The 18,046-nt window shown below is 38.0% G+C and overlaps 1 protein-coding gene across 1 annotated transcript in view; it reads right to left on the reverse strand.

Annotated features, from left to right (window-relative positions):
* Positions 1-7,979: 7,979 nt before the first annotated feature.
* The window catches only part of TAFA2 (TAFA chemokine like family member 2), a gene marked incomplete at its 3' end in the record, with an annotated part of 80,357 nt that continues 70,290 nt past the window's right edge, over positions 7,980-18,046 (reverse strand). The window contains exons 5-7 of the mRNA XM_082498632.1: positions 10,970-11,119; positions 10,071-10,134; positions 7,980-8,019 (exon numbers count right to left, since the gene is read on the reverse strand). Coding sequence (XP_082354758.1) covers positions 7,980-8,019; positions 10,071-10,134; positions 10,970-11,119 — 254 coding nt within the window. The remainder of the gene's footprint in view (positions 8,020-10,070; positions 10,135-10,969; positions 11,120-18,046) is intronic.

Raw genomic sequence — 18,046 nt, forward strand, 5'->3', positions numbered from 1 at the left:
GTGTGTTTAAGTGCTTTGTTGGAATTGGACCTGACAAGGAGAAATTGAAATGTGACCATGCTTAAAAACGTAATAAAAAAATGTGAAGGTCACAAATTACCAACCCACAAATGTCAAAAGCATTGGTTTCAAGGAAAATTTCTGTATTTTGTTGATGCCTTTCAATGTTAGAACTTCTGCATGGTAACAACTATGCTTTTAAAATGTTAACCATTGAGTATAACAGTGACTGATACTGGAGATTCTTCTGTTCTTTGCACGCTACTTTAAAATGCAATGTCCTGTTAAAGGCTAAATGCATTTTTGCAAGCAATAATCACTTCATGGAGAAACAGGACAAAAATCACGCATACGTAAACAAGAGATAGATATATCCTGTTATTCACAAGGTATAAAATAACTACCAAGGTGTTAACTTAGACTGGTTTCACCAAGCCTAACATGAAACAAGAGTGGAACAGAAGGACCACAGAGAAAAAGTGGGAGACAAAGCATTTCACAGCAATTGGACTTTTCCTGTGTCTGATTTGGATTTTAAACATTAAAAGAAAAAAATATCCGTCATATCAAAGAAACATAACTGAGGAATATTTCTGCTGTGTCAGTGGATACAATTAATGATCATGTAACATTTTAATATCAAATTGTGTCAGGGGACAACATCCCAACTCTTGAGGAACAACCCATTGGAAGGGACACAAAAACACTTTATGACATCAAGGGACATACGCTTTTCATTTTGATCACAGAGAGAAGGGTCATGCTCCTTAATGATGAAACATTCTTTTGCCCTCGGCAAAACTGTTTGCATACAGCTCTCGTCGGCTCTGCAGAGCACAAACATAGAGCAGAATATTAAAAGGACTGTTGAAGGACTTCATTACTTCAGTTTGCCTTCTTCACCAAGTTGTTTTTAGGAACTTCACTTAAGAAGGCAATAATAAAATTGTGCTTTGTGATTTTTATGACGCATGGGTTTATTTATTACACTGCTCTTGTTTTGTTTTGTTCTTGCTGTTGGAAACAGCCTCATGTGGCCCCTTCTATAGTGGAAGATTGCCTGAAAAAATAATGAAGAATTAATTTAAAAGTCAGGCAACATATTCCTATACTCTGCACCAAAGCTCAAAGGGCTGACACAGCATCTTATTGTTATTTATTTTTTGCTTTATTGCAACAAGCTGGAATTCTACTCATGGACCCAGGTGCCACTGAGCTACATAACGTAAAATACACATCTTCTGATCCTATCCACAGGTGGATTTCTATTAGCTTCACTTGATGTAGAGAGAGAGATATACACATACACAACTGAGGTAAATCAGCCGATGCAAGGCACACTGAAGACAGATCAAAGGATGTGAGACTCCCAAAGAGGCCATGTAGATGCAGGGTCAAACCTTCTTGCTTTTCCAAACAACAGAATAGACCAAAACCAAAGCAGAACCAGAGGACGGTTTCCTCAGGGGCACAACTGGACAGGCAGTCACTAGAACTCAGTTGAATTCTCTATTCTGCCTACATACCCACAGAGCAGACCTTTGCTATTACAAAGAGAGGGTACTAGCCGACTTTTGAGACACCAAGTTGACCACGACCTAGCAATGTGCCTTTGAAGCAAAGAAGGCTAATGGAATCCTGGGCTGCATTAGACAAAATATTGTAAGAAGGTCAAGGGAGGTGGTCCTTCACCTCTGCTCAGCACTGGTGAGGCCACACCTGCAGTAGCATGTCTAGTTTTGGGCTCCCCAGTACAAGACAGACATAGGGCTACTGGAGAAAGTCCAGCAAAGGGCCACTAAGCTGAATAAGGGACTGGAGCGTCTTCACATGAGGAAAGGCTGAGAGACCTGGAGCTGTTCAGCCTAGAGAAAAGACGGCTCAGGGAGGATCTCATCAATGTGTACAAATACCTGATGGGAGGGTGCAAAGAAGACGGGACCAGGCTCTTCTCAAGTGGTCCCCAGTGATAAGAGCTAATGGGCACAAACAGAAACACAGGAGGTTCCATCTCAGGAAACACTTTTTTACTGTGAGGGTGACCAAGCACTGGCATGGGTTGCCCAGGGAGGTTGTGGAGTCTCCATCCTTGAAGATATTCAACAGCAGTCTGGTCCTGGGCAGCCCCAGGGGTCCCTTCCAAAAACCTCTAGGGGTCCCTTCCAAACTCAACCATTCTTTGATTTATTATTTCTGTTATATCCAGCTCTGCCAATGCATGGGCTAAGGTAATAAACTGTAGCTAGCAAAATCGGTATTTTCACACATACATGACTACTCAGTTACATGGCTGCTTGCAAGTGCAAACATGTTTTCTTCAGTCACAAAGAAACTCAGTAAAATCATAATCTGCAGGCCTATCTGCTCCCCCCATCTAGCTCTACAATTGTGTGGTGGAAAAATCCCTATAAAAGCAACATGAGCAGCCCTGAGGAGAAGGACTTGAAGTGTTGGTAGATGAGAAGCTCAACATGACCCGGTAATGTGCGCTTACAACCCGGAAAGCCAACCACATCCTCCTGGTCTGCATCACAAGAAGCATGGCCAGCAGGTCAAGGGCGGTGATTCTACCCCTCTACTCCACTGTCATGAGACCCCACCTGGAGTATTGCGTCCAGCTCTGGGGTCCCCAACATGAGAAGGACATAGATCTGTTGGAGCATGTCCAGAGGAGGGCCACAAAGATGATCAGAGGGCTGGAACACCTCTGAGGATAGTCTGAGAGAGTTGGGGTTGTTCAGCCTGGAGAAGAGAAGGCTCCAGGGAGAACTTTAGCAGCCTTCCAGTACTGAAAGGGGGCCTCCAGGAAAGGTGGAGAGGGACTGTTTATCAGGCAGCGTAGGGGTAGGACGAGGGGTAACGGTTTAAAACTGAAAGAGGGTAGATTTAGATTAGCTATTAGGAAGAAATTCGTTACTCTGAAGGTGATGAGACACTGGAACAGGTTGCCCAGAGAAGTTGTGGAGGCCCCATGCCTGGAGGTGTTTAAAGCCACACTGGATGGGGCTTTGAGCAACCTGGTCTAGTGGAAGGTCTCCCTGCCCATGGCAGGGGGGTTGGAACTCGATGATCTTTAAGGACCCTTCCAACTCCAACCATTCTATGGTTCTATGAATCTATAATATATTGTTACATAGAATAAATAGGTGATATAAAGAAAAAAAGGTCAGGTAGCCATTCAAATCTCTGCTCTAAAACAGGTGTCTAATCATATACAAAGGTCATTTTGTTTATACAGCCTGCACAGGAAGTCAAGCTGCATATTCCTAGTTTTTACGATTACATGATTGGAGTTGTTAACTGCTTTCCCTTGCCAAAATTTTTATTATGCCACCTGCATTTTTTTTTTATTTTCTTTTCTTCTCTTAACTTCCAGGGCACACACTGCTAGTCTGAGTAGCACGCATAGTTGTCCACGTTTGTCTCTATGTAAGAAGGTAATACTTGTTATGTGCAAGCACACATCAGCCATTAACATTAATGGAAGTTACATATCCATACATATTAGGGAGAGAATAGACCTCTCAGATGCTAAAGGCAATTTCATAACGAAGCAGTGAAATTTTAGCTAATATCTGGTGATGGTATTTCCAGTAAAGCCTAATTTTGGATATAGTAAAAGCTATTTCATCTGAGTGGCTGGGAAACAAGGTATTACGCCAAAGGTCTTCATAGGAAAAGGGGGACTGATAGCACTATGTGTTAGATCTGTAAAATCCTAAGAGAACAGTAACAGACTGAATGGGTGCAAATCTAGGCTAATCAATTTTTCCGTTAATAATTAATATGTATGGAAAATTAACTTTGTGGCTGTTTAACAATACAAATTAAAAAAAAGGACATAAAACCTTTAGCATCCTAGGTGTTGATTTGAATTAATTTGTTCATTCTTGGAACATAATCACTCCCTTTATGCTAATATATTTTTTCACATGCTTGTTATATCATAAATACAATGCATTAGACTCTCTTCACTTTCTTGTATTAAATGTGCAATTAAAGTATAATTACTCTGCAGTTGCAGACTTTTTAATTTAAATCAGTGAGTGGCTGCTGTAAATTGGCTGTAATTGTACGAGAACTCGCTTTATTTTAAAACAACAATATATAATTAAATCCAACTGAAGTTTTCCACATTACTTCTGCTCACTAAATGTTCAAATCAGATTCAGTCTTTGGGTACAACATTTTTGACGGGGTAACCCAGAATGGACCAGAGATGAAAAGACCTCAAAGGCAGCGTATGAGAAAAGCTACCAGCTCAAGAGGTTTTCTGGACAGCCTCCATTCCAGTGCTGCTGACAATGGGTGAAAAATGTCCTCGCTTGCGAAATCCCCGCAGCTGATGAATATAGCAGATAATGCCCTCTGTTCCATAAGAATAGATTCCCAATAAAAACCCAGCCTGATAGTTTTACTCAAGACTTCCTTCTGCTTTAGAAGAGGAAGGGAGGAAAATCAAGACTATAGCATGTGAAGACTGGCTGAGTGAATATTCTCTGAACCGTAAAGCATTGTTCCTTACTTTCACTCACCTAAACATCAAAGTTACAGGATCACAATCAGGTATAGTACAAATCTTCTATTTCTTCAGTGAAACAAATGTATCACTAATTATTTGCTAACTACAAAATAGTTTATACATGCAAATTAGGCAAGTAATTAATTATTATTTAATAATGTTATAAGAAAATAGATAACAATATATCATATATTGAAATCAGTGTGTGCTGGAACATTTCATAACATAACTTTATACATTACTATTTTATTGACTGGCAACTTTTTCAATTTTTTTTCTATGTTTAACGCAAACCATACACAAAATCCGTATTAAAAACAGAGGTTGCAAAGTCAGCCACTTGAAAGTCAGCAACCTGCTTTTCTACAGGTGCCCTCACAACTCCAATTCTATCTCTTTTCCATCATGCACAGTAAACAACAGAGTTTAGTGGGGGAGGAGTGCCGGAGGGAAGCCTATTATAATGTCGTCAGGACTATGTATCAATGCAAATGCAGAAAGGGGCAAATTTTTAAGCCAGTTCTTCTTCCCTCCAACAGATAATTCAGCAGTATGATGGACCCTGTGTTCCAGGTTTTCACCAAAGAATATAAATAAAGATAAGAAACAGAAAGAACTTAGTACTGGGGTTCTTTTTAATTAGAACTGTTCCATCAACTGTACACGACTGTGTGTGTGGTCATAGCCTGAGTGTTGTCTGAGCATACTCAAGAATCACGAAGCCATCTTTTTTTTTTTTTTCTGAGATATGTAAGACAGAGAAAGGAATACTTTTTTTTTTAAGCACTTAATAGCTTACCCTGAGTTAAGTGGAATTTCATGAGACAAAGAAAAACCATCTTGGCGTCCCTAGTATTCTTCTGTAAAATATTAAAGGCCTTTGGGAAACAAAAATGGTGTGGGGATTTCTTTAAAAACTAAAAAGGGTCTCATAAATATATTTAATGAACAACATAAGATAAGCTAAATGCAGAGAATGCTAGAAGAATCCTTTAAATAAGTGCTTGAAGAAAGAGGCCTAAGAAATGGCTTTAAGAAATGTTTAGATATGGATTGTCCTCCAAGACATGGAGATAAAACAGTGATCTTGTACAAAGACAGCCCTTAATTGTATGCAGTACATTTCCATCCATTTTGTGTCTTTTTTTTAATACTCTTCTTATACTGTACATAAACAGGTCACAAAAAAAAATTAGTAAAACAGGGTCAACAAAGTGATTCTTTAGCAAACCATTCCTAATAAGGAATAGACTTGAAGAGGGCTATATCAGTCATATTTTTCCATGACCTCGATAACTTTGTTTTAGTAGTGAAAGCCTAATATGAATATTGCAGTGCAGAAACAGCAGGGCCCATACAACCAGAAACAAACATCTGCCAATGCAATTTTTCCACTTATGCCCTCTGCGAATGAGGTTGAGGTTGGAAATGAATCTTTTGAACAGATGGAAGCGCGCTATTTCCTGGAACTTCAAAATCCATAGAGTGTGTTTGCCATGCACTATCATTCGTACGTGGCTTATGAAAGCAAATGGCAGTTTGCATTGCCACCCGTGTGTGTTTATTCACTGAAACAGTTCAATTTGTAGGCTTGGAAGGTGCTTCTGATCTAATACTACTAACTTGTACCAGTGACACTCAAAAGTATGTTGCAAATGTTAACAAAGGACAGGCTCACAATTTCCTCACAGCTGGAGAATCCTGTAGTTTATTTTCTAAAGAAGTTGGGAAGCTGGACAAAAAGAGCTGTTAAAGACCTTTCTGCAAGGCACTAACAGTAGATAGGTGTGGATTTGGGTGTTTATGCTAGATAACTAAGTTTCTGTGGGCGCAAGAAGCATTTCAAAAGTCTGAGGAATGTCAAGGGATTCAACCGTATTTCAAGGGTATGCTTGATAAAGTAACTCCAGCAGAGAAGTGTGAGTTAGGAAACAGGCTCTTGTTTCAATATCACAGACCTCTATTTGATTTGGGCTAATGACAAATGGCAAAATTGGAGTGATTTGTGAGCAGCTTGGAAAGCAGATATCTAATGATAACTATATGGATTCATTTACCTTCAGATAAGGTGACATATTGATAGACATTTTCTCAAGTCTTCAAATGTTTCATTCCTGTTTATAAAACTTTGGCCCTACCTAACTTTTGATATCAAGATTCAAGAGCTTTAAATTTTTCCCTTAACTTTATTTTAGGCACTGCAGCATGAGAAGCATTAGTCTAAACATGTTCCTAAGCCTGTAATGGAGCAATCTAGAATTCTAGATCCTCAGGTCTGTTCTTCGGCAAACATCTCTAGCTCATTTTATTAATTACACAGAACATTTCCCAGTACACTTAAATGGCTCAGAAGTTTCCAATGTCTTTGATAACCACCAGACTCTAAAGCTTTTAATTCTTTCATACTTTTATCACACTGTGACTAATCAGAATTGCATTTGTGATAATTCTTGTGCTCAGGATCTTCCATTAGAAAGAAACAAACATGTTGAAAACTCATTTCACACAATGCCATTTGAAGTATAATTCTGTATTTCATGTTTTTCCACTGCTCTTAATGATTTCAGCAGGAGATTTTTGGTGTTGAAGTGAAGTCCTAGGAAACCAGGGTTAAAAATTGTAATTAAAACTAAAAGGTTTTGGAAACCTTTCACAAGTAAATTGAGCTGTCCACTTGCAGCAAATAATCTTAAAGTTATGACTAGAAAAATAGGTAAAGGAAAAATACTTTAGAGCATGGCATATGTTCCTGAAAATGACAGAGGAGTTCATCTTAAACATGGTTCTAAGGTTAAACAAACATCTAACATATTTTAGGAGTACAGGAAATTTTAGGAATTAGGAAATGACCAACATTTTCTAAATTTCACATAATCCAGTATGAGAGGTTGAGCTTTTGACTACAAAGCGACACGAAACTGAATGTACCAAGACATACTTCTTTTCTCAGTGCTGTTCTCTTCTCCAGAGCACCTGTTGCTTTCCCATGACAGTAACTTAAGTTCATCAACTGGGTCTACCTTTGAAAGGAAAGTGAGTGAAGAAAGACGTTTAAAGGCTCCCTGAAGCATCTGACTGACACACTGAGGCTGCTGAGGAGCGCAATGCTGAGTCTCTCCAACCACCCTCCTGAAGCTCTGCCCAAATAAGTCATGATTCCTGGGCATCTGCAGCAAACTAAGCAACTACAATGAGGAGTAAGGTACAACAATTCCTGTTAATACTGTGTAAACCTGTATTTGTACACACCTGCTGCTCTGTGAGTAATAAACCAGGTCTGGAACACATTTTCTGGAGTGGTTTGACTCTTTATTCCTCAACGAACGTTCTGGCCCTTCCTTAGAATCCGACCAAGACTAGGATTCATCACAACTAGTGCTCCAACGTGGAGCCAGAATATTTTGTGTGTGTGGAAAAATCAAAAATTGTCATCAGGCACAGCAGAAACCTCCTTTCTCTACTTCTCCATTCGGACTTGAGGAGTTTTACACGTTTGCCTAAGAAACAAACACATGTCAAGTACTACACTGTTATGGAATTAGTTACAGAAAACAAAACCGGGATAGATGGAATTGTCTTTAACTTACAAGGAAAAGTACAAAATGACAGGAAAAAACATATTTCAGAATCAAAGCAACTTCTCTTAGCAAAAGAGCATGGTGTCAAAACCACTCCCAAGATAAAACAGTAACCCCAAAGGAAAAGGTTTAAACATACTCAAATTCAAACTCATTGATTTGTCACCAAAAAGCAATAGAAATTGATAGATAACACTCATTTTTGCAATAATATCAGCAATCTTTAACTATGATAAAACAGTAATTGAAAAGTTATTTGAAAGTAAGTCCATGGATAGACCTGTGGTACAGAAAAGAACCATGAAGTCAGAATACGATTCCTTCCAGATGAAAGACTTGAGTGTTTTCTTCCCATATATTTTTAAAGTAAAAAAAAAAAAAAAGGAAAAACCAAAAAAAACAACAAAAAAGGCAAGTTTAAAGTTTGAAAAATGTGAGCATTCTGAGGAGAACTCCACTTACAGTCTTTTCTATGGTTAGCAGCTTACAAGAAACACGATAAAATAACAGATGACACATTTCAGACAACAATATTCATTTCAGACAGCTAGTTCCTTATCTAGATATTTGCGGTAGTTTTTGGACCTGCTGATAATGATTGCTTCCAAAAAGGGCTGCACAGCACCTCAAAAGATCACCTAAATTTCTTTAAATAATGCTTACAAAAATATTATTATTATTCTTTTTTTTTTCAAGCTTTTTAACTTAAATAGCATGCTGCAGATCATTAGAAACATACATTACAAGATTAAACTCATAACTTTGATAACTTGTTACTTTAATAAAATCTCTACACAGTTAAATACTATGAAACAAATTAATATGGCTCTGTATTCATATTTCCTTGAACTTGATAGTTTACAAAATAAACTTAATTGATACAACTCACTGGGATCTGATGAAGACATATGAGTTATGGCAAGGCTAAATCTAATTCACTAGTCTTTCAAATGTACTTCATTATTATTCTCTTCCAAAAGGTAATGCCACTGCAATGCACATACTTAAACTTTCTCTATGTTTCTGTAACTCAGCAGAGAAATTAAGTTTATCATAGAATTATTTTAAATTCACAAACTCTTTCAATTACAGACAACAGTTTTCTATTAAAAGAAGACTTAAACATAAACCTTATTTTACTTTCTGTAACAGATAATAACTGTAGCAATTCAGACAAGGATATATCCTCTTGTGGTTTTTGTGGTGATCACAACTCCATAGTGGGACTGCAGCATGGCGGCATGAAAGACTGCAAGACAATTAATTAAATAAATGTAATTTTCTTCTCTTTTACACCACTTATTCCATCTAATCATCTCAAGCGGGAGACAAAAACAACCTCCTTCCTTTTTACAGATGAGGAAACTGAAGCATAATGATGAATCATGCTACCCTTCCAACTGTGAGAACGTAAATGGAGAAGGACAGATGGGAACAGAGTCCTTCTGTCTTTGGCTTTATCTGACCTCACCTACCTAAAGAAAAGCCTACTGTTGTTCTTGACTGGAAAGGAAAACCTGTAACAAGCGGTTTCCTGTGTTTAATATTCTAAAAATGAAAAAACAAAACCAACAAAAAAACCAACCCAGCCTTGTTTTAAAACTAGGTTGAGCTTTTAAATTGCCTGATAGCTATCGTGGATTTTCATCTTTTAATATATTTTTCCAGAAATTGGGTAAGATTGAACTTCGAATTATCCCCACTGAAAAGTCAGGTAGTCTAAATTCATCGCATTTGATACCTTTTTCTTCTTCAGATGTTCAGGGTATGTTATTTTTTTCTGGGATTTTGAATGGAGAGTAACAAGCCATTTGGATGAGATCAAAATAGAAATGTAAATTATTGCCTTACCTGTAATTTTATCTTCTCTATGAGGGTACCTGCTGTTCTGTTAGTGCAGTACTGATGTGTTTTCTGCCTTTGTCCCATGCTTCAGAGATTCCTCTGGTGATTTTTCCCCACTTGCTTACCAGCTTCCACTGCTGGCATTTTGAGGTAGTGCACTCACATTTGGTTCCAGGAATACTGCCACAGCTGAGGGAATATAAGACAACTAAAAAACAAGTTAGAAAACAGCAGAGAAATATCCAGGCAGGAAAAAAAATGTTTAAAAGCAATGAATCAGTCATCAACTTGAAACCCTTCGATCATTTTCCTCTCTCTTTCCATCCATTTAGAATCTCCACATGAAGAAAAGACTTTCCCACGCTTGGATAAATTTTAGCCGAAGTAGTGGGTGCTGACAGAGTAGTGGGTACCCATTCAGAGAATCTAAAATTATTTCAGGGAATCTAATTTTAACTTTCTCCAGTATGAATACCCATCACACCATCACACTAATATGGATAAAAAAACAGAAGAAAGGTGGCTGATTTGGAGGGTTTCAGAAAAATCCTAATTGCGCTGTCTCGAGTTTTAATAGAACCAAGGAAAAGGAAGACTTAAGGTTTTTCACCAAAAAGCTGTCATAGATGAACAATTAGAAGGATTTCTCATTGCCCGGGGAAAAATACATAAAGTCTGGTTCACGAAGAAGTAGTCAAGATTACAGTTGCTGATTCCCAACTAATAGTTGTAGTCATCATGGTCATCAAAGAAGTGAAAAGAGCAACTAGTAGTGTGAGTTTAATAAGTAAATAAATTAAACACAAAACAGACAGCATATCCACTATCCATGCTTGAAGTTGCGTGAAGATGACAAAATTTCACTGTCATTCTCTTGTGCTTTTTACACGTAATTGGTCACAATTTCCTGTGGCATTCTTCAAAGAAGATAGCATAACACACTGGTATTAATTCCATAAAATGATGGCTTTGATGCCTTTTCTTGGCATTTGCCCTGAACTCATGATAAACTGATGCACGTTACTAGCATCATTCCCAAACTGATTAGAAATGTCTTCTAGCTTGAGCATTATGGAGCTTTCCAGGTGAAAGTCACAACTTCCTATAACTCCTCTGTACTGGGGATCATCTTGATACTGTTTGTGAACTTCACAGTACACAGAAAAGAGGTACCCTGAAGTAAAAAATGAATTCTAGAAATTTAGCTATGAACCTGCTTTGGTATTCAATTTAGCCTTTCTTAAAGAACATGGTCAGTCGTCTTCTATACCTGCATCTTCTCATTATCTTCTGACTAGTATGTGACCCAAGATAAGGTAAGTGATGAGTAGCTGATCACAGTTAGAGACTGGTATTCTAAAATCTCAAGTAACGAAGGAAAGATCAAAAGGCTCTGAAGAGGCTGCTGTCTTCAAATTTCAGCAATGTAAGTACCAATGATGTGCTTTAAGGTCATGAGAGAGAAAACGGACTCTGGTAATTTCTTGAATGACCCTCCAAAAAGAAATTGGTTTTGCAAGAAATCAGCTTCAAATTTGCCAAGTTGCACTCTACAAGGAAGTCTCCTGTTCCTTTTTTGTGCTTTGAAAATATTGAACAATAATTATTAATAGCTGGAATTAGAATGATGCCTTGAAGATGACAAATTTGCTCTGCTCTCATTTTCCAAGGTCACTCAGAAAAGATGACACGGAGGTAGGACAGAAGGATCACAGAATTCTAGAAGAACTACTCTGATTTTTCAGTCCATTTGTCTGAATTGGTAACAGCACAAGCAGAGGTAAAGTCCTTTGGTCTTCTTTTGGCAGGGACATGTTCCTGAGCCACAAAGCTTGAATTCAAGATGAAGGAACGAGCTGTCGTTCTTCTGGCTGGCATCAGTAAGATATCTTCTGGCATTCTTGAACCTGAAGAGGCAAAGCTGGTTTGGACCTCTTAAAATATGCTGCTCCATTAAAATTCTCAAATATTCTATAACTACTGAGTTTGTAGATACATGTTGGCTCGATGCAATCCATTGTTTCCTTGAAATCGTGTCCATTGTCATAAACTGGACACACTTGTGTTCACTTCTGGTTTTAGACATCTTGCCAATATAATTCTATGGGTTACATCATCCAAATAAGTCGCAGTGAACTGGATATTTTGTAGCTTCACCCAGTATCTCCAGTTCAGAGCTCTACGAAATTTCTCACTGCAGATGGGGAAGAGGAGGAATGTTAGCCACAACAGTAAGATCTGAGAAGGAATCATCTGTGTATGCTAATAATGCAGTAGAAGAAAGCTCAAAGTCCATTTTGTAGAACACATGAAATCCTTTGGAGTCTTTTCTCCACACGCAGCAGTAGTGTCTTTCCTAAGATGAACCTGGTGTTCACCAAGGTAGAAGGAGGAGTAAACTACAAGATATGAAAAAAATGAACAATTTTGAATTCTTCTGGAAATTCATCTTATGTTGGTCATCTTCTTTTTTTAATTTAGTCCTAGACATCAATCTTCTACTTATTCTTGCCTGAAATACATTTTTTCTTCCTTTTGAACAGTTCTTTGGCAGGACAGGACTCTCTTCATTATTCTCTCATGGAAATAAGTAAGATTTACAACCGTGTTCACTTTGGTCTGCAAGAGAATAATATCTGGATAATCTGATTTCAACTGGTTTGAGAGTTGTTCATTCCAACGGTGACTGTGCATAACATAACTCTCTGTACGACTGCCTTTCTCCACTTGATATTATTGTCCATTTCCTTGTCTATTAGAAGGCAGAAAAGCAGACCTGCAACAGGGCAGTACTTCTGGGGTTTTCTATAAACAGTCCAAATTAGTAAGGAAATACCTCAAGAAAACTATGGGATTTTGGAGAATTGAAAGTAATACCTTTTGGACAGTTGGGGGCCACTTTTCCCCTCTGTCATATCAGTTCTGCAACTAAGCAGTGCTGCACAATTTATGAAGCCTGTGCCAACTACCCACGGAAAGAGGCAAGATTTCTGCCTGCAGCTATTTCGGTAGTAGGTAATGTGAGGTTTCAGAACACTCCAGTCCCTCTGACCTGAAACGTATCATTTCTGACTTGCAGAAATGATCCAAAGAAGCCCTTACAGACTGCAAAGAAGAGTGAGACAAGGCAGAAGAACTGGTTTTAGAGCATGCCAGCACGACTCACACAATACTGGCATTTAAGTATCATCTTCCTATATGGTAACTTGTGAGGTGGTAGAAGCTGACAAGGATTTTGCAGGGACTCTAAAAAGGACTGCTAGATATTCAAAGAGCTCTTCTTGCACAGCTGTGAAAGGGCAAAGAGACTGGCAGAATGGAGCTGCAAATGAGAGTGGAAACATCTTTTATTTCAGTGTCAGGACTTTTCCACTTCATGGAGAAGAGGAGAAACCCAGTAATTTACATACAGCCATCAGAACTCATTCTTATTTTCCATCACAGAGGCAGAATATTATTCTTCAGACATGAGGTCAGTATCTCAAACATGCCAGCAAAGGACAAATTGGGGGAAAAAGGAAAAGAAAGAAAAATAAATCACAAGTTGAATCTTTTGGGACAAAGGCAGAAAACCTCTTGGCTGGACTGATGGAGTGGAGGATTCCCACGTGGAAGAAAGTAGTGCTTGCAAAAACCACTGATTAGTTAATTAATGACATACAATTGAAATCCATTTTTTTAAAAATTGCAGAAGTATTTTCCTTTGATTTCAGAGTAATTCTGCCGATTTTCAGGTTCTGCAGGAGTTAAAATGATGCTTTACAATGGATGCCAGCTGCAGTCTTACCTTAGGAAAAACTATTCCCTTATAAAAATGTATAAACCACAGCATATATTACTAACAATCTGCAAGTGTAATGAAGGGATTGCAAAAGATTTCATTTCTCATGATTTGTACTGTGTGTCTACTCACAAAAAAATTTGAGTAACCCTTCTGAATAGCTAGAGACAAGACTCAGTGTATTCACAAGGATATGTAGCAATGAATTGAAAAAAAATAAAGAAAAATTGCAATCCTTCTGTGCAAAAGCTGCTAATAAAAAATAAAAATATTATTCTGTTTTTAGAATTTTTTTTCTTTCAAATCATGCATTAACAGGCTCCCTCTTTCCAAAAGAGCCGTACCTATGAATATCGCCTTTCACCCATTCTCTCTTTCAATGTTCCTTTCAGTTCTTAATCCATAGGACTCAGAGTCAGAACAGAACTAAAGAAAATTTGAGACTGAAAATCTCTTGGGAGTTGAATGTTTGGATTATCTCCACTTGTCCAACAAGTTTTACTGACCTTTCAGTCCATGACTTTGCTTATAACATTTCACACCACAACACTTTTTCCTTTAATCCTTTTCACCATAACTTGTGTTTTATGGGTATTTTTAAGTACATTTGCCAGGAAAGGACTATGACTTGACTGGATTTCTGTGACCTACAAATGGAAATCATCATGCTGTAGGCCTCAACTCATGTCAAATGTAGACTTGCAACAGGAATCTTTTCATAGAGTAGAACTAGGGATGCCAACTTCACGTTAAAGAAGTAAATTTGGTATACAGAAGCTATTTTTAAGAAAATTAGTGAATTGCATAGCCCTGAATACTGATGATTCCTTGTAACGTGTTGGCTGGAACGTTAACTATTTTCATCAAAATGTCCAAGTGTCCCAAAAGATTAGTGTTTAGGTGTCCTACAAAAAATACAGAGCTTCAGTATAAAAGAACTGTGATACTAGATCAAAACAGTAATTACTGACTAATACAAAAAGCTAGCTTGACCCCAGAAAATATCACCCTATTTCCATTACCAGCTCATTTGCCCCCTGAAACTTGTATTTATTTTTAGGAAAATGTGTGCATACCGCTTATTGCTATTTTAATGACAGATTAGATACAGTGGGTCTCTGCGTTAGCAATGAGAAACATGCTGAGACAGCTGCAAATTCCTCCTAGTGACAGATTAGCCAAAGGCATGGAAAGAGATACCATAGCAACAAAGAGGCTGTCACAAGTGCAATCACTCTTTTCCATGGGTAATATTTTGCTACAGTCTGTGCACTTACTTATATTGTAATCGCAACCTTTTTATGAACCACAAGGTATTGCTAGTCAATGTATACATGTGTATTATTCCTGTAAATCATCATCTGAAATTAAGGTATAAGGTGAGGAGTCTATAGACAGAGGCTCTGAAGTAAGGCAGGGGGATAGAGCAGTCTTACATTGAGGTTTTTTCTTAATTTATTCATACAGCCCCTTAAATAAGACTACGAAGAGCACTTCCTGTCGTTATTTACTACTGAGATATGGCTGACCATTGATTTATCCCATAAGTATTTCTCATTTCACAGTGGTCAAAGCAAAAGGCAAATGGTACCAAGTGATGGAAGTCAGTAGCAGTTTTACACTAAAAAAAGGTCATGTGAGAAATACATTGCCTTATTAGCACTGACTAAGTACCCTATGTCTCGCCTATTGGAAACATCCCAGAATAACCTATACGCGATGTTTATATGGTGAATTTCTGCTTTTTCTAATTACATGTCATTACTACAGCTGTTTTTGAAAAGCCTGGAGGAGGAAGAGGAATAAAGGTGTAAGGGAAGAGGCTACCACAATGGCAATATTTCTTTTCAACATTGGCAGAAAAACCAGTAATACTTGTTCCATTTTTTTCCCCTCCGCTGCTGCTTAAACAGCCTATGCATCTGTTGCTCATGCGGAGAAGCACAGATCAACTACTAACATAGCTGCATTGCTAACGCTGATGTCAGGCTCAGTTACCAGAAAAATGCCATTTTCTTCTCATATTGAGGGACACGTTTTAGGTCTTTTGTATTACGTTGTCTTACTCGAGCAGTGGTTATGACAGCACTGGTAGTAGTTGAGTCGCCACTACTGCTGCCTCCCGATACTGGGAATCTCAGTAGCCCACTGCAAAGCATTACTATGTAAACATGCCTGACTGAGGTCCATTCCTTGTGCCGAAAGGGTTATGAACAGCAGATTTTATAAATTGAAACATAAATAAAATTACTGCCTCTGCTTTCAGTAGCTGTAATTAATTTAGAAACAATCCAGCATCTGCACGTGAGAAAGAGGTGATAGGGTAAAAATGTAAGCAGTATTTACAGATAACAACAGAACTACATTGATTCAGAGTATTGGAATGCACATATTGAACACCATTTGGCTTCATGTGCAGCCAGTTGGTGTGTTTGGATGGAACGCCGCCTCCTCTTCCAAGAATGTTATTCAGTTTTTAGTTTCTTTTAAACTCTGGATGCCATAATGTAAAATTAGATTAAATGGAATATTACAAATATCTGACTTCAGGCTCTCTCCAATATTGTTTTGGAATGTAGATAAACACTCTCGGTATGGATTTCTCTCCATGCTGGCAATATTTCTGTTCTTTTCACACTAGTCGTCTATCTCTGTTATTGATTTGGAAAGCAGACTTGGATTTGGAATGTAGATAAATATACTCAATATGGATTTATTTTTGGCCCTGTAATATTTCTCTTTTATTTCTCTCTGTCCTTGTAATTTTTATATTATTTTTTTACCGTACTCTATTTCTAATATTGGTTTGGCATATAGTTACATAGTAATATATTAGATATTGATTTCTTTCCATTCTGCAGTGTGCTTTTCCCCACATATTAAAAACAATAGCCAGTTTTCAGAATGACAATTGCAGTTCCTTCTGCTACTCATAAAAGCATGGGTGCTCAGCTACTCCAGAAGTTGGATGCTCGTTTCCAAAAGATGGCCCTTTATGACCTGTCTGAAAATACTACCTTCACTTGTTTATAGGAAAACATTGTTCACTTTCACCTTCTAGAGATTTTCAGAGGTTAATAATCAGTGCCTGCTATGCATTACATCTGATCTTTTTGGTTAATTTCTATTAGTAGTATTAGTATTATTAGTGGTATTACACCAACAAGTCAATTCTAGAAGCGCATGCACTGGTTGCCAACTTTTGCTGAGTAATAGGTACTGGACATGTTGCTCATCATCGTATGATTCACCGATTTAGTTCATAGCTGAGTATCTTCAGAACATAAACATCTTTGAAACTTCTTTTATATTATATTGTATTTGATAGTGGTCAAAGTCTAAAGCTTCCCAAACTGACAAAGAATGAAGGGGCTTTTTTTATCATCTTCCTACTGAAGACCACATCAAAGCGAGTAAAGTCTCAGCGCCGGCATCTTCCTATTCAACATTAAGTATCTAAATTTTAGACGCTAAGCTGGTCATCATAGCTTTACTTTACAGTTATTAGGGACACATAAGCACCTCCAGAAGATAATTCATCTGACCTATCTTTAGATAGAATGAATTGTCCTCTGGAATTGAACAATTGTCTCCAATACTAAAAAGACAGGCTAGAGCTTGGGCTAGTCATCTCACTCGAGACAGTCCCAACCAAGAAAAGTCCAGTAAATTCCACTCCACATATTTTAACCAGAACTCAGTGTTAAACTGTGCCTCATTCCACAAGCAGTTCTACCAAATCAAACTAAAAGCTTTAGGACAAGGTACTATTTCGTTAGTGCACAATGGTTCAAAGTTGTGGGAGGGGAGTTTTGACTGGACATTAGGAAGCATTTCTTTACTGAGAAGTTGGTCAAACACTGCAACAGGCTTCCTAGAGAGGTGGTCGATGCCCCAAGCCTATCAGTGTTTAAGAGGCATTTGGGCAATGCCCTCATTAAAATGCTTTAACTTGGTCAGCCCTGAATTGGTCAGGCAGTTGGACTAGACAATCATTGTAGGTCCCTTCCAACTGAAATAGTCTAGTTCTATTCTATTCTATTCTATTCTATTCTATTCTATTCTATTCTATTCTACTCTATGCTATGCTATGCTATGCTATGCCATGCTATGCCATGCTATGCTATGCTATTTCACATCAAAAATATCAATGCTTATTTCTCTATGTCTTCATGAAACACCAGCCAGGGGCATTTCCCCACTCCTGAGCGCAAGTGCACAGTTCTTCACTCATGTCGTAGCTCCAGGATCTCAAGATGGGACCCAGGATGCACCACTTTACCTGTGTTCCTGTGGTCTTGTTTCTGCAGGAGGGACATA

Source organism: Vanellus vanellus (genome assembly GCF_965231255.1).
Source record: "Vanellus vanellus genome assembly, chromosome: 1".
NCBI classification, from domain to species: domain Eukaryota; kingdom Metazoa; phylum Chordata; class Aves; order Charadriiformes; family Charadriidae; genus Vanellus; species Vanellus vanellus.